This window comes from Oryctolagus cuniculus, chromosome 16 (genome assembly GCF_051225735.1).
Source record: "Oryctolagus cuniculus isolate XC-2025 breed Fujian yellow rabbit chromosome 16, ASM5122573v1, whole genome shotgun sequence".
Lineage (NCBI taxonomy): Eukaryota > Metazoa > Chordata > Mammalia > Lagomorpha > Leporidae > Oryctolagus > Oryctolagus cuniculus.
Genome location: NC_142882.1, coordinates 3062186 through 3084418, shown reverse-complemented (window position 1 = coordinate 3084418; position 22233 = coordinate 3062186). Strand labels below are relative to the sequence as shown.

The window sequence follows — 22233 nt, the reverse complement described above, 5'->3', positions numbered from 1 at the left end:
GCGTCCACTGAACACCTACTGTGTGCCTGCACGGCTGACACTGCAGCATCCACTGAGCACCTACTGTGTGCCTGCAGGCTGACACTGCAGCGTCCACTGAGCACCTGCTGTGTGCCTGCACTGACACCACAGCGTCCACTGAGCACCTGCTGTGTGCCTGCACGGCTGACACTGCAGTGTCCACTGAGCACCTACTGTGTGCCTGCACGGCTGACACTGCAGCATCCACTGAGCACCTACTGTGTGCCTGCACGGCTGACACTGCAGTGTCCACTGAGCACCTACTGTGTGCCTGCACTGACACCGCAGCGTCCACTGAGCACCTGCTGTGTGCCTGCACGGCTGACACTGCAGCATCCACTGAGCACCTACTGTGTGCCTGCACGGCTGACACTGCAGTGTCCACTGAGCACCTACTGTGTGCCTGCACTGACACCGCAGCGTCCACTGAGCACCTACTGTGTGCCTGCACGGCTGACACTGCAGCATCCACTGAGCACCTACTGTGTGCCTGCACGGCTGACACTGCAGCATCCACTGAGCACCTACTGTGTGCCTGCACTGACACTGCAGCGTCCACTGAGCACCTACTGTGTGCCTGCACGGCGGACACTGCAGCGTCCACTGAGCACCTACTGTGTGCCCTGCACTGACACTGCAGCGTCCACTGAGCACCTACTATGTTCCATGCACTGGTGATATTGCAGTGTCTGTTGAGCACCTGCTGTGTGCCTGCACTGACACCGCAGCGTCCACTGAGCACCTACTGTGTGCCTGCACGGCGGACACTGCAGCGTCCACTGAGCACCTACTGTGTGCTGTGCACTGCTGACACTGCAGCTTCCACTGAGCACCTACTGTGTGCTGTGCACAGCTGACGCCGCAGCATCCACTGAGCACCTACTGTGTGCCTGCACTGACACTGCAGCGTCCACTGAGCACCTACTGTGTGCCCTGCACAGCTGACACTGCAGCGTCCACTGAGCACCTACTGTGTGCCTGCACTGCTGACACTGCAGCATCCACTGAGCACCTACTGTGTGCCCTGCACAGCTGACACTGCAGCGTCCACTGAGCACCTACTGTGTGCCTGCACTGCTGACACTGCAGCATCCACTGAGCACCTACTGTGTGCCTGCACTGCTGACACTGCAGCATCCACTGAGCACCTACTGTGTGCCCTGCACGGCGGACACTGCAGCGTCCACTGAGCACCTACTGTGTGCCCTGCACTGACACTGCAGCATCCACTGAGCACCTACTGTGTGCCTGCACTGCTGACACCACAGCGTCCACTGAGCACCTACTGTGTGCCTGCACTGCTGACACCACAGCGTCCACTGAGCACCTACTGTGTGCTGTGCACAGCTGATGCTGCAGCATCCACTGAGCACCTACTGTGTGCCTGCACTGACACTGCAGCGTCCACTGAGCACCTACTGTGTGCCCTGCACAGCTGACACTGCAGCGTCCACTGAGCACCTACTGTGTGCCTGCACTGCTGACACTGCAGCATCCACTGAGCACCTACTGTGTGCCTGCACTGCTGACACTGCAGCATCCACTGAGCACCTACTGTGTGCCTGCACTGACACTGCAGCATCCACTGAGCACCTACTGTGTGCCCTGCACGGCGGACACTGCAGCGTCCACTGAGCACCTACTGTGTGCCCTGCACTGACACTGCAGCATCCACTGAGCACCTACTGTGTGCCTGCACTGCTGACACCACAGCGTCCACTGAGCACCTACTGTGTGCCTGCACTGCTGACACCACAGCGTCCACTGAGCACCTACTGTGTGCCTGCACGGCTGACACTGCAGCATCCACTGAGCACCTACTGTGTGCCTGCACTGCTGACACTGCAGCGTCCACTGAGCACCTACTGTGTGCCTGCACGGCTGACACTGCAGCATCCACTGAGCACCTACTGTGTGCCTGCATGGCTGACACCACAGCGTCCACTGAGCACCTACTGTGTGCCTGCACTGACACTGCAGCATCCACTGAGCACCTACTGTGTGCCTGCACGGCTGACACTGCAGCGTCCACTGAGCACCTACTGTGTGCCCTGCACGGCTGACACTGCAGTATCTATTGAGCACCTACTGTGTTCCATGCACTGGTGATATTGCAGTATCTATTGAGCACCTGCTGTGTGGCATGCACTGCCATGAACAACACAGACACGCGTCTCTGCCGCTGTGTGCCCCAACATGCCGATCGCTGTCACCCCACGGCCTTTTACTGCTAGTTCTGCTGCTGGAACACATGCTCCCTCTCCCCATCTGTGACCTCTGTACTCGGCTAACGTTACCTGTCCCTCGGCTCTCACTCTGACCTCTTGGATTCATCCGGATGCACCTGGGGTGGGTCCTGAGCTTCCTCTGGGCTTCTCCCCACCCGGGGACTCCCCACCCCAGCTGCCGCACTCAGAGCTGTGGCATGTTGCTTAGAGAAGTGTTCTCCTCGCTAGATTACGAGTGCCGTGGGGACAACGATCCTGCCACGTTCACGGCTCTGCCTCATTAGCATCCACCAGAATCTCATTAGCATCCACCAGAATGCCCCCCACACAGTAGGTCCTCAATAAGTAAAGGTGGAGTGCATTCATGAACAAAATCTCGGGGCCGCTTCTTCCCTTCCTACCAAGTAAGCAGCACGCCACCTCCTTCCGACAACTCCAGCGCGGCCAGGCCACCTCCCATGCCCTGCCCGGCAGCCCACCCTCCGGCTCACCCGGCCATAGATCTCTCCTCGCCACCAGCCTTGCTGGCCTTTCTTGTTGAGGATCTTGACGATGTCGCCTTCCTTGAGGGACAGCTCCGATCGGTCCCGGGCACAGAAGTCGTAACGGGCTTTGGCCGTGCCGAAGTACTTGGTGCTTCCTGCTGTGGGGAGAGAGGGGAAGTGAGGGAAGGGCTAGGTGCTGAGTGCCCTCAGAGGGGGGTGCTCTGTGCCAGCTCGCTCACGGCTCCTTGCCGCCAGGTACCAGGTGTCCTCGAGGCTGGCGGCACCGAAGCACATCCCACCACCATCCTTCCAGTCCAGGCATCACCCAAACTCAGACAATAAGACCACTTTTACCTTTGTAGTGGTTTGTACACGTTTAGAGAAAAAGGAACAAGAAGAAAACCGGGGGGAATCATCCTAGGCTGTCAGTGTTAATGATCTTAATGAGGGCCAGGGAGTAGCGTCCAAACATTGCGTTGGTATCTTTCTAAGAATCCAACACTTGGGGCCAGTACCGCAACACAGTTAAGCCATCATCTGCAGCGGCAGTGGCACATGGCACTGGCTCAAGTCCTGGCTGCCCCACTTCTGATCCAGCTCCTTGCTAGTGCACTTGGGAAAGTGGTGGAAGACAGCCCAGGTATTTGGGCCCCTGCACCCACGACAGAGACCCTGAGGAAGCTCCTGGCTCCTGGCTTCAGCTTGTCTAGGCCCTGGCCCACTACAGCCATTTGTGGAGTGAACTAGAGGATGGAAACTAACTCTCTCTCTCAGGAGAGGAGCAGGAACGGGGCAGGATCGGGGCAGGATTGGGGCAGGATTGGGACAGGCATTTGGCTGGGCAGTTAGGATGCCAACTGAATGCCCACAACCCACACTGGGCGAGGCCTGGGCGAGGGCTTGGGTTCCACTCCAGCTTTCTGCTCGTGTGGGGATGGCCCAGGTAGTTGGGTCCCTGCCACCCACACGGGAGACTGACATGGAGCTCCTGGCCCCTACCTATGACCAGCCTGAGCCCCACCACCTGTGACGCCAGCATCCCATCTGGGCACCAGCTCACATCCTGGCTGTTCCAGTTCTGGTCCAGCTCCCCGCTAATGGCCGAGGGAAAACAAAAGAAGATGGCCTAAATGCTTGGGCTCCTCACCCCTGTAGGAGACCCAGATGAGGCTCCTGGCTCCTGGTTTTGGCCTGGCCCAGCCCTGGCAGTTGCGGCCATTTGGGGAGTGAACAGGTGAATGGAAGTTTCATAGTCTGTCTCTCGCTTGCTCGCTCTCTCTCTCACTCTTGCTCTCTCCCTTCAACTAAGTAAATAAATCATTAAAATAAAATAAAATAGAAAGGAGCACACTAAAGCTCCTCCCTATGGTGGAAGGGGTGATCTGCTGACTACTCCTGGATGTGGATCCAGAATAAGCACTTCTCTCTGCAGACAAGTCCCCTGTTTCCTGGATCCTCACCGTCCCCAGGGAACAGCCCAGACACTACTCCCCCTGCTGCAGGACACATCCCGGCAACCCAGCACAACAGAATACGCTAGGTCAACAAGCGAGACTAACCGACCTGTACACCATCACCCAGCACACAGCACCCTGAGTACTCACTACACATACCTGTGACACATTCACCCAGTACACAGCACCCTGTACTCACTACACCTACCTGTGAACCATCATACAGCACACAGTACCCTCTGCATCACTGCACCTACCTGTGACACCATCACCCAGTACACCACACCCTGTACTAACTACACCTACCTGTGACACCATCACTCAGCACACAGCACCCTGAGTACTCACTACACATACCTGTGACACATTCACCCAGTACACCGCACCCTGTACTAACTACACCTACCTGTGACACCACACTCAGCACACAGCACCCTGTACTCACTACACCTACCTGTGACACCACACTCAGCACACAGCACCCTGTACTAACTACACCTACCTGTGACACCACACTCAGCACACAGCACCCTGTGTACTCACTACACCTACCTGTGATGCCACCACTCAGCACACAGCACCCTGTACTCACTACACCTACCTGTGACACATTCACCCAGTACACCGCACCCTGTACTAACTACACCTACCTGTGACACCACACTCAGCACACAGCACCCTGTACTCACTACACCTACCTGTGATGCCACCACTCAGCACACAGTACCCTGTGTACTCACTACACCTACCTGTACACCATCACTCAGCACACAGCACCCTGTACTCACTACACCTACCTGTGACACCACACTCAGCACACAGCACCCTGTACTCACTACACCTACCTGTGACACCACACCCAGCACACAGTACCCTGTACTCACTACACCTACCTGTGACACCACACCCAGCACACAGCACCCTGTACTCACTACACCTACCTGTGACACTACACCCAGCACACAGCACCCTGTACTCACTACACCTACCTGTGACACTACACCCAGCACACAGCACCCTGAGTACTCACTACACCTACCTGTGACACCATCACTCAGCACACAGCACCCTGTACTCACTACACCTACCTGTGACACCACACTCAGCACACAGTACCCTGTACTCACTACACCTACCTGTGACACTACACTCAGCACACAGCACCCTGTACTCACTACACCTACCTGTGATGCCACCACTCAGCACACAGTACCCTGTACTCACTACACCTACCTGTGACACCACACCCAGCACACAGCACCCTGTACTCACTACACCTACCTGTGACACCACACTCAGCACACAGCACCCTGTACTAACCACAGCTACCTGTACACCATCACTTAGCACACAGCACCCTGTACTCACTACACCTACCTGTGACACCACACCCAGCACACAGCACCCTGTACTCAGTACCCCTCTCAGAGGTGCTGGGACAGGCACAGTGGGAAGCACTTTTGGCTCTGCAGTGAGGACCCCACACACCCACTTTAAGAGAAGCCCGTGGCACCCCAGGGTCTCCCCCCACCAGGAGGGAAGGGCTGGAGCCGCACACCACAGCTGGGACCACCTACCTGGTGGCTTGCTGATGGCCCTCCTCTCGGGCTCCTTGAAGGGAAACTGTAAGGTGGTGTCCAGCGACTTGAAACAATCCTTTAGGGAGTTCTTCTGGTAAAACTCCACCAGCTCCTGGGAGGGAGACGGCACAACAGACGCTGTCACAGAGGCCGAGCCGGCAGGGGAGAAGCCCAACACCGTCCTTGCAGTAGGCCCCCTACTGGCCTCCCTGGCAAGTGACTCCTTGAATGCTCCCTACGATGGGGAGCTCACTCTCTTCCCGTGCAGTCAGGACTCCTGTGCCTTCGACCCACAGGCTTAAAATGTCCAAAACACAGTCAAAATTACAGGGCAGTAATCAGTGCAAAACCACTCAGAAGGACTCGGTTCTCTGCAAAGTGGTCACTCAGAAGATTCAAAGGAGCTAAGCGCGGAAGTCCAACAGAACAAGGCCCCGCAGGGCAGCCGCCTGGCACAGCGGCTAAGGCGCCTGCACCCCCTCACTCAGTCCCTGGGTTCGAGTCTCAGTTCTGCTGCTGACCCCAGCTCCCTGCCAATGCACAGGTCAAGGCCTGGGTAGTGGGCTCCCTGCCACCTGTCACAGAGGAGACCCAGGGAGCTCCAGACCCCTGGCTTCTTCCTGACCCCAAGCGCACCTCACCTCTTGCAGGCATTTAGGGAGTGAACCAGTATATGGAAGTGTCTCTCTCTCTCTCTCTCTCTCTCTCTCTCTCTCTCTCTCAGCTTTAAAATAAAGTTGGCAATTCTATGTCTTTTAAACAAAAATGTGTTTAAAATGAGCATCGTCCTGTTATTCTGTGCTGCTCCAGGAAGACTTAAGCTGCAGGGAGGGTCCCACCGGGCCTGGGGGCTGAGCCAGGGGGCAGAGGGCCCTACCGTGAGCCCTCGGAAAGCCTTCTTCTCCGTGATGCGGTACAGCCCTTCTGCCGTCATGATCTTAATGTGCTTGACCTCGACGCTGCACCTGGAATCACACAGAGAGAGAGGGGCTCAGCTTGGGGACCAGTCCAGTCCTCCACCCCAAGCCACCCCTCAGCCACGGAGGCAGGGGTCATGGCGTCCGCTGGGGTCAAAGCCTACAGCTGACCACAGGACCACGCCCCTGGCGCCTTCACATCCTCCCCTCAAGAGTCGCTGAGAACAAGATCTTGTAAACAAGGTGATTACAGGGACCATAGGGACAGGTGGGGCTTCCCGCACCCCAGCACAGAGCACCCAGGACAGAGAACACAGGAGGAGAGACCCACTGCTGCCAACAGGGGCTGGCGGTGCCAGCTTCCCATGTGAGCACTGGTTCAAGTCCCAGCTGCTCCGCTTCCCATCCAGCTCTCTGCTATGGCCTGGGAAAGCAGCAGTGATGGCCCAAGTCCTTAGGCCCCTGCACCCACGTGGGAGAGCCAGAAGAAGCTCCTGGTTCCCAGCTTCAGATTGGCACAACTCTGGCTGTTGTGGCCATTTGGGGAGTGAATCAGAGGATGGAAAAGCTCTCTCTCTCACTTTCTCTCTCTCTCCCTCCCTTTCCCCCTCTCTCAGTAACTCTGGCTCTCAAATAAATAAATAAATCTTAAAAAAAAAAAAAAGCCGGAGTGGGGGCAAAAAGCACGTTGCCTTGGCCGCACCCTCGGGTCAGCCTGGAGACCGACCTTCAGTGGCTTCTGCAGGCTGAACGCTAAGAAATTACCCTTGGGAAATTCACCTAGACGTTACAATTAACATATCGGAGATCCCAACAGAAACAGGTGCAAAAGCTCTCGGGAGACTGGGACACCACGAAATTCCCACAGGCGAAGCCGCCCCGAAATGACAAAACTGTGAGAGCAGAGCTTGGCCACACCCACACCCCACGGTGGAGTGCCCGGGGCCACGTCTCGGCTCTGCTCCCGGTTCCAGCTCCCTGCTGGCGAGCACCCTGGGAGGCAGCGGTGATGGCTCCTCACTGGGCCCCTGCACCCACGCAAGAGACCTGGGTGAAGCCCCTGGCTTCCACCTGGCCCAGTGCTGGCTGGGAGTGACCCAGCGGATGGAAGCGCTCGCTCTCTCTCTCTCTCTCTCTCTCTCTCTCTCTCGGTAACTCTCTGACATCCAAAATAAACAAATGAACATTTAAGAAAGGAAAGAGGAGAGAGAGAGGACAGGCAGAGCCCCCCAGGGGAGCGGGAACTCTGCACCCGGCATGCCCTTCTCCCCAGGTGCCCACGGGGGACAGGGCTTGGGGGAGGAGTTACTTAATGCTGATGGCAAACTCTGCCGAGTCCTTCACCCTCTGGCGCACCAGGAACGTCCCGTCCGAGCGGTTGGTGAGGATGTTCTCTGCCCCAGCACGCTCCATGGGGCCGGCATACCTGCAAAGAGACACCAAGGTGAGAGGCGGCACGGCTCCCACACCCAGGACCCTTCATGGCCACATGGAGGTGCTGTGTCCCGCCGGCCTGGTCCTGACACTGACACAGGCCCCAGGCAGGTGGCAAGCGGAGCCCAGAGCCAGGCGGTGACTGCCAGGTTCTCCAAGTCACACCCACACTTTGACGCAGGAGCTGCGGGGGCAGCTCAGCCTTCTGGGGCTCAATGGGTCTCTGGAGTTTGGCCACAATATCAATGGGCGTTTTACTGAGTGCCTACTATATGCCCAGCTCTGTGGTCACCGGGATGGAGCTAGGGGAAGGAGGGCGACGCACTAGCTTCTGCACAAAATTTAAACGGGGGCCAAAAACCCAGGCACCAAAACAAATAAAACAAACAGCATAGTGTCTTAAAGCAGTATTCTTCTAAATCAACATAAATGCAGCATTAGGGTAGAGCAAGTTAAACTGCAGCTTGCGACACCAGCACCCTACACTGGAACACCAGTTTCAGTCCCGGCTGCTCCACTTCCGATCCAGCTCTCTGCTATATCCTGGGAAAGCAGCAGAAGATGACCCAAGTGCTTGGGCTCCTGCACCCACGTGGGAGACCTGGATAAAGCTCCTGGCTTTGGATCAGCACTGCTCCGGCCAGTGTGGCCATCTGAGGAGTGAACCAGCAGATGGAAGACCTCTTTCTTTCTTTCTTTCTTCTTTCTTTCTTTCTTTCTTTCTTTCTTTATTTCTCTCTCTCTCTCTCTCTCTCTCTGCCACTGCCTCTCTGTAACTCTTTCAAATAAATAAATAAATCTTTAAAAAAAAAAAAAAGAAACAAGACAGGGTGACAGGCACACACTGCTGTGAGCGTGCTATAGCCCAGTGAGTTGAGTACATGTACGGATGTGTATGTAAATGGAGGTGTGTGCGACATTGATGCAAACTTGAGGCACAAACATGAGCACGTGACCTATGACATAAGACACATTAATGTAAATGTTAATGTACAACATAAATAACTGGTCATGACATGTAATGTGTAACTATATATAACATAATATAAATGGATGTCTATACTATATGATGAGTAATAGGACATAAATGAAAACCTACAGATTTGATTATACGTAATATAACATAAAGCAAACATGTATTATAAAGTAAATATATAAAATGACAAATATACAGGTATAATAAAAATTATATAATACATAAGGTATATGTAGATGTGAAATGTATGAAATAGCATTATATAAGTGTAACTGTACTGTACAAATATTAATTTTATATAAGTATATGACATACGCCATTATATGAATATAAGAACTACTGCTAATGATTAAATGGTTAATTTCATGTTTTCTTTCACCTCAATTTTATTTTTTTTTTATTTTTGACAGGCAGAGTGGACAGTAGAGAGAGAGAGACAGAGAGAAAGGTCTTCCTTTGCCGTTGGTTCACCCTCCAATGGCCGCCGTGGCCGGCGCGCTGAGGCCGGCGCACTGCGCTGATCCAAAGGCAGGAGCCAGGTGCTTCTCCTGGTCTCCCATGGGGTGCAGGGCCCAAGCACCTGGGCCATCCTCCACTGCACTCCCTGGCCACAGCAGAGAGCTGGCCTGGAAGAGAGGCAACCGGGACAGAATCTAGTGCCCCAACTGGGACTAGAACCCGGTGTGCCGGCGCCACAAAGCGGAGGATTAACCTATTGAGCCACGGCGCCGGCCCACCTCAATTTTTAAAGAAATGAATGCAAGGGCAGGATTTGGCCTTGTGAGTAAAGCCTAGGGTTTACTGCTCCTGACCCTGGCTTCCTGCTGACACGCACCCTCGGAGGCAGTGGTGATGGCCCTGCAGGATTTACTATCCCACTGTTCCGCTCAGGGCAGATATTTTGGCTTTGTTTTTGTTTTTTTAAAATACGGTACTAACACACCAACGCCAGAGATGTTAAGATGCAGAAAACAAACTGCAGATCTTAGAATGGACAAGACAATGACAACAGCTAACGCTATATGAAGTTTCACTGGGTACTGGGTCCAGGGCTACGCACTTCACAGGCTCATGTAAGCCTCAGAACACTGTGCAGTGACAACACCATGCAGCGACACCACTGTGCAAGGACACCACTGTGCAGTGACACCAGTGTGCAGTGACACTACTGTAAGGTGACACCACTGTGCAGCAACACCACCACACAGCGACACTGCCACACAGTAACACCACGCAGTGACAACACCATGCAACACCATTGTGCAGTAACAACACTATGCAGCAACAACACCATGCAGTAGCAACACTGTGCAGTGACTACACCATATAGTAGATGCCACAATTAACCTACTTTCCAGTGGGATTAAGTTATTGGCCCAAAGCCACACAGCTGTGTAATGGTCAGATCAAGATTTGAACCCAAGTTAGCAAGCCCCAAAAGTCACATTGTAATCCCATGCCCTCAGATGCTCAACATGCAATGGGTAAAAAGGGGGAGTGGAGGAACTGCTGTTATCATCACCATGGTCACCATCATCACAACCATCACCATCATCATCACCACCATCACTGTCATCACCACCATCATCATCACCTTCCTCACCATCAACATCACTGTCATCACCACCACCACCATCATCACCACCATCATCTCCATCACTATCACTGTTATCATCACCATCACCATCATCATCACCATCATCTCCATCACTATCACTGTTATCATCACCATCACCACCACCTTCACCACCATCATCACCACCGTCATCACCATCATCATCTCCATCACAATCACTGTCATCAACACCATCATCATCACCGACATCACCATCATCACCACCATCATCACCACCACCACCATCATCACCACCATCATCTCCATCACTATCACTGTTATCATCACCATCACCACCATCATCACCATCATCTCCATCACTATCACTGTTATCATCACCATCACCACCATCATCACCACCATCATCTCCATCACTATCACTGTTATCATCACCATCACCACCACCTTCACCACCATCATCACCACCGTCATCACCACCATCATCTCCATCACTATCACTGTCATCAACACCATCACCACCACCTTCATCACCATCAACATCACCGTCATCACCACCACCACCATCATCACCACCATCATCTCCATCACAATCACTGTCATCAACACCATCATCATCACCGACATCACCATCATCACCACCATCATCTCCATCACTATCACTGTCATCACCACCATCACCACCACCTTCATCACCATCAACATCACTGTCATCACCATCACCATCACCTTCATCACCATCATCACCACCGTCATCACCATCACCACCATCACCTCCATCACTATCACTGTTATCATCACCATCACCATCACCTTCATCACCATCATCACCACCGTCATCACCACCATCATCTCCATCACTATCACTGTTATCACCACCATCACCACCACCTTCGTCACCATCAACATCACTGTCATCACCACCACCATCATCACCACTGTCATCAACATCACTATTATCACCATCATCTCCATCACAATCACTGTCATCACCACCATCACCACCACCTTCGTCACCATCATCACCACCGTCATCAACATCACCATCATCATCTCCATCACAATCACTGTTATCACCACCATCACCAATACCTTCGTCACCATCATCACCACCATCATCACCATCACCTTCACCTTCATCACCATCAACATCACTATCATCACCATCACCTTCATCACTATCACCATCACCATAACTGTCATCACCACCATCATCATCATCACCATCATCATTACTAACATCACCAGCACCATCACCACCATCACCATCACCATCACCTCTATCACTTTCATCACTATCACTGTCATCACTGTCATCACCGTCATCACCACCATCACCATCATCATTACCATCACCTTCAACACCACCATCATCATCACTGTCATAACCACCACCATCATCATCACCGACATCACCACCGCCATCACTGTCATCACCACTACCACCACCACCATCATCTCCATCATCACCACCATCACCGCATCCTAACACTTTCATCACTATCACTGTCATCACCGACATCACCATCATCACCTTCAACACCACCATCACTATCACTGTCATCACCACCATCACCTTCAACAACACCATCATTATCACTGTCACCACCACCACCATCAACATCACCAACACCAACACCATCACCATCACCACCATTATCATCCCTGTCACCACCACCACCATCACCATCACCAACACCACCATCATCACCACCACCAACATCAACATCCCTGTCACCACCACCACCACCACCATCACCAACACCAACACCATCACCACCATTATCATCCCCGTCACCACCACCACCATCACCATCACCAACACCACCATCATCACCACCACCAACATCAACATCCCTGTCACCACCACCATCATCACCATCACCAACATCAACATCACTGTCACCACCACCACCACCACCATTACCGACACCACCGTCATCACCACCACCAACATCAACATCACTGTCACCACCACCACCACCACCATCACCAACATCAACATCCCTGTCACCACCACCACCACCACCATCACCGACACCACCACCATCACCATCACCAACATCAACATCACTGTCACCACCACCACCATCACCATCACCAACATCAACATCACTGTCACCACCACCACCATCACCATCACCGACACCACCACCATCACCATCACCAACATCAGCATCCCTGTCACCACCACCACCATCACCATCACCGACACCACCACCATCACCATCACCAACATCAACATCACTGTCACCACCACCACCATCACCATCACCGACACCACCGTCATCACCATCACCAACATCAACATCCCTGTCACCACCACCACCATCACCATCACCAACACCACCACCATCACCACCACCACCATCACCATCACCAACACCACCACCATCATCATTTTCACTATCATCAACTTCGTTGTTGTGACCATTTCCCTTCAGAAAGACCACAATCTCCCAAGCCCAGGGACCTTTCTTTGCCTTCCTGTCCCCTCAGCAGGTCCCCAGCCCAGGGACAGGTGCAGAAGCCAATGCCCTGGGCTCTGAGAATAAGTGACTGAGCTGGAAGCCCCTCCACGCCCAGCCTGGGTTCCCACCCTACAAGCCCCGAGTCAAAAACACAACAGCAGGGTGTGGTCCTACTCACCAGAGATGGACAGACAGGTCCTGGGGAGGGCCCTGGAACACAGACAGAGAACCCAGGTGAGGGCAGAGGCCACCACTGGACAACAGATTGCAGGGCACTTCATCCAACCATCCATCTAGCCATCCACTCCATGAGCACTACCGAGTGCCTAGAATGTCCCAGACACTGTGCCACTCCTGGGGAACACAGCCCTAGCACCTAGTGGGAGAGACTGCTCCCACAGCCTAGGAGTGAGTCATCCTCCCACCTGTGTTGTACGGCCCTCCAGCTAAAAGTGGTTTTTACTTTGTTAAATAATTGTTGAAAATCGAAAGAAGAATGTTTCCTGGTGTGTGCAGATTACATAAAATCTACGTGTCAGCACCTATACTTTAAGTTTTATGAAAATACAGCTGTGCCTACTGGGGTACAAGCCAGCTGTGCCTTCTTTTGCTTGGCCGTAGCAGGGTTGAGGAGTCTCAGATGTGAGCACGTGGCCCACCGGGCTGAGAATATTTCATCTCCAGCCCTTGACAGAAAACGTTTGCCAACCCCAGAGAGACAGGAGTGTGAATCTGCTCACGTCCACTACCTTACACCCATGAGGGATGAACAGATACCATTACAATGGAGTAACAGCCAGCCTTAAACGGAAGGGAATCGTGACACCTGCTACAGCACAGAGGGACCTCAAGGACAATGAGTTCACAGAAATAAGTCCAACTCAAAAGGACACAGATATCATGATGTCACTCACACGAGGTCCCTAGGGTCGTCAAATCCACAGAGACAGAAAGCGGATGGTGGGGGAGGCGGAGAGAGGTGTCACGGGGTGGGGACGGGGAGTCTGTGTTTAATGGGGACTGAGATGGATCTTGAAAAGGTGAGAAGGTTTTGGCAATGGCTACACAACAGCATGTGTGTGGTAATGACCCTGACCTGTGCCCATATGCCAGTTTTACCATGATTAAGAAAAAGAACAGAACATATGAGGGCCCACCACCCCTAATTCCAAAACATTTATATCTCCCCAGAAGACCCCACACACATCACCCACGAAGTGGCAAGTCCCTGTTCTGCCTCCAACTCCAGCCCCCGACAACCACCCTTCCACTCTCCGTACCCGCTCCAGACGTCCCAGCAGATGGGATACACCAAATAACGCAAAGATACCACCCAACTGTTCTTCACCTCAGTCTTTGAAACCCGAATGAGACATTCTGTGTACGGTAATGTGGACAGGTCCCAAGACCCCCGGGGACTAAATGGAGGAGAACGGGCTACAGGGTAAGCCAGGGGGAGACTTGTCTGTCTGTCTTCACAGTAAGGAAACAGCAGGTGGACATACTGAACACCCAGCAGCAGCACTGGGGTCACCCTGCAGGTATGGGGAGGATGGGGACCCCGAGGGGACTGGAGGGCTGCTCTTTCCCGGGTCTTCTCCTAGTCTCCTCACTGTAACTGAGGAAGAGGAGAAGCTATGCCTGAAGGCAGAGATGGGAGCACGACCAAGGACGGTGTGCAAATGGCACTGCCGCTGGCAGGACCGAGTCCCCCGGAGAAGAGGCTGATGCCAGGCCGAGGCAGGGAAGGTACAACATGGATCTGGTTTTGTGCCAGAAAACACGGATGCCCTTGGGAACTGTGAGGCCCTGTCGGGAGGACACAGGAGCCGGTTTACAGCGCTCCCTCCTGGTCAGATAGATGTCCTCCCGGGTAGATGACAGACGGATAGACCAGTGAGATAGATGTCCTCCCGGGCAGATGACAGACGGATACACAAGTGAGACAGATATCCTCCCAAGTAGATGACAGACAGATAGACCAGTGAGATAGATGTCCTCCCAGGTAGATGACAGACAGATAGACCAGTGAGATAGATGTCCTCCCGGGAAGATGACAGATGGATAGACAAGTGACACAGGGTGGAGGCATGGATGCATGGACGGACAGATGGACAGACAAGAGACACAGGATGGATTCATGGATGGATGGATAGATGGACAGATGGATGGATAGATGGACAGACAAGAGACACAGGACGGATGCATGGATGGACGGACAGATGGACAGATGGATAGATGGGTAGACAAGTGACACAGGATGGATGCATGGATGGAGCGATAGATACATACATACATACTTACATACATACACAGAAATAGAAGGGAGATAACAGATTAGAGATTAGAGATATACATGATGGGGCCGGCGCTGTGGCATAGAGGGTTAAAGCCCTGGCCTGCAGTGCTGGCATCCCATATGGGTGCTGGTTTGAGTCTCGGCTGCTCCTCTTCCAATCCAGCTCCCTACTAATGCACCTAGGAAAGCAGCAGAGGATGGCCCAAGTCCTTGGGTTCCTGAACCCATGTGGGAGACCGAGAAGAAGCTCCTGGTTCCTGGCCTCAGATTGGCCCAGCTCCAACCTTTGTGGCCATCTGGGGGAGTGAACTAGCAGATGGAAGATCTCTCTCTGTGTCTCTCCCTCTCTCTCTCTGTAACTCTGCTTCTCAAATAAATAAAATTAAAAAAAAAAGTTAAAAGCCAGCAAAGGACACTGTGTGTGAGAATCTGAATGCAGGCTACAGGTTACGTAAGAGCGCGTGTCGAGGCCGATTCTCAAGGCTCTGAAAGCCGTGCTGTGGTGACATGCAAGAAGGCTGCATCCTCTGCAGGCTCACTTATCCATCAGCAGAGAGAAAGGCCGAGCCACAGAGCAGACAGGCCAGTACGTGGACAGCCGATAAACCTGGGGAGGTGGCTCTGTGCCCACGGCTCAGAGTGCGGGCTGACGGGAGGCTAGAGTGACACACAGCCCCCACAGAGCTGGGCCAATCAGTAGGCAGAGTGGGCAATCTGGGTGCAGAGGGAAGGGGCGCCACGTCTGGGGAGATCTGAGGTCAGCACAGAGTGCGGGGTCCATGCAGTGTGACATGGACATGTGTGTCCATCAGACACCCTGAGGGGCCCAGTCCAGGGACGGCCCCCCGTCTGCACTCATGTGTTTTCCATGAAGCGACCTTAAAGGAAGACAGGCCCTTCCTCCACAGTAGCCTCATGCTGGGCCCCCTCGGCCAGAGAGGCGAAACGGCGAGGTGAGGGAGGACCCACCGGGGTAGCAGCTCCTCCCGCCCCCGGGGCATCCTCTCAGGTCTCTCCACCTCCCAGGAGCCTCTCTGGACCCCTGGCCCCGGCCCCGCCCACACCTGAGGCACTCACGTGGACGTAGGGCTTGACCCTGTTACAGGGAAACCAGCCAACTTCATTGGTCGCCGTATTCCTGCCCTAAACGCAGGAGACAAAAGCAGAGAGGGGTTACAGGCATCCATGTGTCTGTGTATATATGTGTGTGTGTCTGTGTCTATGTGTGCATGTCAGTGTGTGTATCTGTGTGTGTCTGTGGGTGTGTGTTTATGTGTGTGTGAGTGTCTGTGTGTTCATGTGTGTATATAGGTGTGTCTTGCGTGTGTCTATATGTGTATGTATGTGTGTACATGTGTGTATCTGTGTGTGTTTGCATGTGTCTGTGTGAGTGTATGTGTGTGCATGTCTGTGTGTGTCTGCATGTCTGTGTGTATATGTGTGTCTGTGTGTATGTGTGTACATGTGTGTGTCTCTGTGTGTGTTTGTATGTGTGTGTCTGTGTGACTATATGTGTGTGTGAGTGTATGTGTGTGTTTCTGTGTATATGTGTGTCTGTGGGTGTATGTATGTTCTGTGGGTGCATGTCTATGGGTGTGTCTGCATGTGTCTGTGGGTATATGTGTGTGCCTGTGTGTCTGTGCCTGTGTATGTGTATCTGTGTCTGCATGTGTGTGGGTGTCTGTGGGTATATGTGTGTGCCTGTGTGTGGGGGTGTGTGCATGTGTGTGCATATCTGTATGTGTGTGTGTCTGTGTGTGCCTGTGTCTGTGTGTATCTGTATATGCCTGTGTCTCTGTGTGTGCATCTGTGTGTGGGTGTGTGTATGTCTGTGCATATCTGTGTGTATGTATGTGTGTGTGTGTCTGTGTGTGCCTATGCATCTGTGTGCCTGTGTCTGTGTGTATCTGTATATGCCTCTGTGTCTGTGTGTGTGTGCATCTGTGTGTGGGTGTGTGTATGTGTGTGCATATCTGTGTGTATGTGTGTGCATATCTGTGTATGTGTGTGTGCCTGTGTCTGTGTGTATCTTTATATGCCTCTGTGTCTCTGTGTGTGTCTGTGCATGTGCATGTGTGTGTCTGTGCATGTGCATGTGTGTGTGGATGTGTGTGCATATCTGTGTGTATGTATGTGTGTGTGTCTGTGTGTGCCTGTGCATCTGTGTGCCTGTGTCTGTGTGTATCTGTATATGCCTCTGTGTCTGTGTGTGCATCTGTGTGTGGGTGTGTGTATGTGTGTGCATATATGTATGTATGTGTGTGCATATCTATGTATGTGTGTGTGTGCCTGTGTCTGTGTGTATCTTTATATGCCTCTGTGTCTCTGTGTGTGTCTGTGCATGTGTGGGGGTGTGTGTGTATATGTCTGTGTATGTCTGTGCATGTCTGTGTGTATGTGTGTGTGCATGTGTGTGTGTCTGTGGATATCTGTGTCTGTGGATGCATGTTTGTGCCTCTGTATCTGGGTACGTATCTGTGTGCTTGTGTGTCTGTGTGCCTGTGTGTGTCTCTGTATGTCTGAATGTATGTGTACATATGTTCCTGTGTCTGCGTGTGTCTGTGTGTGCCTGTTGTGTATCTGCGTGTATGCCTGTGTGTATTTGTGTATGCTTGCGTGTCTGTGTCTATGTGTATCTGTGTCTGTGTATGTGTCTGTCTCTGCGTGTATCCATCCGTCCGCCCAATAACCACTCTGCTTGTCCAGGCTTGGATTTCCCAGGAAGTGTCCAGTATCAACTTCCTGGTGAGACGGACAGCTCAGACGGGTCAAGTCTAGAAATCCCCGTCCGCTTCACCTCTCCCCAGGCACCACCTCTGAGCCAAGTGGGGCTGGGACCCCCTTTCCCAAGGTCACCTGCACCCAGGATCCCCACCTCTGGGTCCTGCCCACCACCCCATGGCCCCAGCAGCCTTTACCTCCCACCAGTTCTGCTCGGCCTCTGCCTTGGTGAGCTCCACAATGTCCCCAAGGCTGAGCTGCAGAAAGGGTCCGAAGGCTCCAGGGGGCGGGGGGAGCCCGTAGTACTCCTGGAACACCTCCATCTTGGGCAGGCCTGGAGGGCAGGGACGAGGAGGGGCAGGCTGGGTGCTGGCTGGGGCAGGGATGAGGAGGGGCAGGCTGGGTGCTGGCTGGGGCAGGGACGAGGGACAGGCTGGGGGGTGGGGCTGGGGCAGGGACGAGGTGGGGCAGGCTGGGGGTGCTGGCTGGGGCAGGGATGAGGGGGGCTGGCTGGGGGTGCTGGCTGGTGCAGGGATGAGGAGGGGCAGGCTGGGGGTGCTGGCTGGGGCAGGGATGAGGAGGGGCAGGCTGGGGGGTGCTGGCCGGGGCAGGGATGAGGTGGGGCAGGCTGGGTGCTGGCTGAGGCAGGGACGAGGTGGGGCAGGCTGGGGGGTGCTAGCCAGGGCAGGGATGAGGTGGGGCAGGCTGGGGGGTGCTGGCCAGGGCAGGGACAAGGTGGGGCAGGCTGGGTGGTGATGGCCGGGAGCTCTCCAGCCGGAGTCTCATGGCCACCAGCAGGGTGGGCAAGAGGAGGAAGACTGACAATACCAAGTGGTGGCAAGGGTGTGGAGGAACAAGGGCTCCTCTGCACTGCTGGTGGGGCCCACTTAGGAAAAGCACCGGGCAGCAGCCACGAGAGCAGAGCACAGACCCAGCAACGCTGCCCAGTGCACATGCCCAAGAGAAGTGAAGAGGTACGGCCACACCGGGGCAGGTCTTCGGCACTGGGTGAAGGTGCCATGTGGGGTCCCTGTGTCCCATGTCAGAGTGCCTACACTTAAGTTCCAGCCCTGCCCCTGCCTCTTGCAAATGTGCGCCCTAGGAGGCAGCAGGAGATGGCCCAGGTAGCTGGATTCCTGCCTGCCACATGGGAGACCCAGAATGAGTTCCTGGCTCTCAGCTTTGGCCTAGCCAAGGCTCCAGCCACTGAGGCATTTGGGGAGTGAACCAACAGAAGGGACCTCTCTCTCTCTCTCTCTCTCTCTCTCTCTCTCTCTCTCTTTCTCTCTGCAATGAACTAACATTTTAAAATAGCATTCTTATTCACAATAGCTAAAAACTGGCAAGAAACAAAATGTCTTCAACAGGACAGATTGTGACACAGTCACACTGTGAAATACTATGCAGCAATGACAAAGGACGAGTCCTGCTACATCAGTGTACCTCACCAACGCTGTGTTGGACCACAGGAGCCAGACACCCAGAAACAAGGGCCGACTTCATTTATGGGAAGTTTGAGGGAAGGCAAAATCATTGCTATGGATGCCACACAGAAACCAGCAGCTGAAGGCGTGCAGCCTCTTCCCTCTGGCACTGGGCTCCCACTCTGCACCCTCCCCTTCCCCTTGGAATCCATGTCCTGAAGGCTGGGAGGGGCTAAGGGGAGTGGCTACGGATGTGCCAAGCCGGCGGGGACTGCAGACGGACAGAGCTGGGCCACGTGGCCACGCTCTGGGCCAGGCGAGGACTTGAGCTAGGGCTTTCTCAGCTTGGAGCTCCTGGGGCTGGAACAAGCGGGGCCTCCTGAAGCCAGCACTATGACCCGCATCCGTCCCTGGTTCAGGACGGCTGCAGCACAGGCCTGCAGGCCTCCTGCCCCACACGGCGCCCCCTGCTGACTCACCTAGCTCACTCCTCTTTTTGTCCTGCGCCCTGCGGTGCAGCTTGTCCTGGAAGGAGAGACCAAGAGTGTCACCAGGGCCATCTGCGCCCAGCCCGGGGGCCCCTCAGCCCCATCTCTGTCAATGCACTCCCTCCCCAGGGTAAGCCGTGCCCTGGGCTTTCCTGCACACACAGGAACACGCCAGGTCTCACCTTCTTCAAAGTTCCTGAAAAATCTACGGAAGGAACAAGGAACTGGTTAGGACAGGGAATTCCCCAGGAGGAGCCACGCCCTCCTCCCCCACCCCACCCCTGTACCTTGTCCGTGCCGGCCACAGGGAGGGACTCTGCCCAGGCACTCCTTGTGTGCGGGCGCCCGGCAGCGGTGACAGCGGTAGCCCTGGTAAAAGGTGCCCCTGCAATGCACGGGGAAATGGAAGCAGCTCCGTCGTCTATCGGCACAGCCGGCCACCCCACCAGCCGCGGGAGGAGGTCCCTGGAGAAGCTGAGCGGCGCCTCCCACCCCCAAGCCAGCCCCTCTAGCGAGGAAGGGCCCGCCAAGCCCCCGACCCAGGCGCCCACCTCAGCAGCATCTGACAAGCCTTGCAGGAAGTGGTCTCCTCGAAGGAGAACATCTGGAAGTCGTGGCCGTTGGCCGTGGCGTTCTCAGGGTAGATGTTGGAACTGCAGGGGAGAATGGACAAGGAGTGGTATTTCATGCTCATTACGGCTGGGCACTGTTCCCGGCATGAACGTCTGTCCATCCACCAATGGCCAGCTGCTGGGACTGAGGGTGGATGCAGAAATCGGGTGCACACTGGCCAGGGGCTGGGGAATCAGGCAACAGGGAGTGGTCGCTTCCTGGGTGCAGGGTCTCCCCTGGGGGCGAGGACATGGTTGTAAGAAATTGGGGTGATGGCTGCACCATGGAACGACACGGGATTGTGCATTCTGGAGTGGTCCTGCACCTCCTCGGGAGGAGGAGGAGAGGAAGAGGAGGGAAGTGAAGAGGAGAGAGGGACAGTGGGGAATGACAAGAAAAGAACAAGCGGAGGGGTTGGGGGGAGGAGCAGGAGAAGAGGAGGAGGAAGGAGGAGAAAAAATCAGTCAGTGGCAGGCAGGCGTGTGAAGTCCGCAGAACCTCTGTGTCCTGAGACAGCCTTGAGCCTGCCCTGCCCATTTTCCAGACTTGGAAACTGAGGTTCAGTGTAGGGTGGAGGGGAGGGGGCCAGGACACCAAGTCCCCCGTGGGCAGGCACTCACATGGCCATCTCAAACTGCTCCATCCACTTCTTCTTCATCTCCCGGGTCTTGAAGAACAGCTCGTAGCCCTGGGCGCCTTGGTCCTCGATCAGGAGAAACATGTGGCTCCACTGCGGGGAGGCAGAGTCCAGCCTGAGGCCCCTCCCTGCAGGGGGTCGCCCCCCCCCAGGAGGGAGCAGGCAGCACAGGGCCACTAACCCACAACCCACGCGCACACACACCCTCTGCAGGGACCCGCACCAGACACAGCCTGTCATTCACCATCCACCCATCCGTTCATCCGTGTATCCCACAAGCATCTGCCGAGCGCCTGCCGGGTGACAGACCCGACGTCAGCAGCTGAGGACCGAGCGGTGAGCAGGGTGCTGGCCCCAGGCCTCCATCCTGGAGGACAGACAGACCACTGAGGGGCAACGACAAGGCAGGGATCAGTGCCTGGACGGGGACTGAGGACCCGGAGAAGCAGGAGCCGAGGGAACAGGGGTTCTCCGAGGTCTGAACGGGGAGGAAGAGGGAGGGGAGAAAAAGCAGAGGGCAGCCAGGAAAAGCCAACAGGGAGAGGTCACCTCACAGAGCACAGAGCACCACCTCGGCCACTGCAGTCTCCCACAACAGCTCCCGCCCCCGCCCACCCGCCCGGTCACTATCTTCGTAGAACACGTTCCTCCAAGAATGCCAACGCCCTGGGACATTTTAGTCCTGGTGCTAGGCCCCGGATGGAGGAGGGACTTCACCAAGCCCCACCAAAAACGAGATGAAAAGAGAATGCACCTTTTCCATGGATTTTGTGCAGGTTCCTCACGTGACAGACGCTTAACTAAGAAAATGGCTGAGTGGACTAGTGAACACACACTTCCACGTCCTCTCAGTAACACACACACAAATACACACACATAAATACACACATGCACACACATGCACACGCACACA

At 54.6% G+C, this 22233-nt stretch overlaps 1 protein-coding gene across 2 annotated transcripts in view; it reads right to left on the bottom strand.

The window, feature by feature from the left end:
* Positions 1-22233, bottom strand: part of VAV1 (vav guanine nucleotide exchange factor 1) — a 54728-nt gene that overhangs the window by 2137 nt on the left and 30358 nt on the right. Inside the window, exons 15-26 of one of the 2 annotated variants that reach the window (XM_070058768.2) lie at positions 21304-21413; positions 20623-20724; positions 20359-20456; positions 20254-20276; positions 20063-20108; positions 18357-18493; positions 16516-16581; positions 13318-13349; positions 7995-8111; positions 6646-6733; positions 5766-5880; positions 2741-2892 (exon numbers count right to left, since the gene is read on the bottom strand). In XM_070058768.2, coding sequence (XP_069914869.1) covers positions 2741-2892; positions 5766-5880; positions 6646-6733; positions 7995-8111; positions 13318-13349; positions 16516-16581; positions 18357-18493; positions 20063-20108; positions 20254-20276; positions 20359-20456; positions 20623-20724; positions 21304-21413 — 1086 coding nt within the window. The remainder of the gene's footprint in view (positions 1-2740; positions 2893-5765; positions 5881-6645; positions 6734-7994; positions 8112-13317; positions 13350-16515; positions 16582-18356; positions 18494-20062; positions 20109-20253; positions 20277-20358; positions 20457-20622; positions 20725-21303; positions 21414-22233) is intronic. The other variant, XM_070058769.2, reaches the window with a different exon arrangement.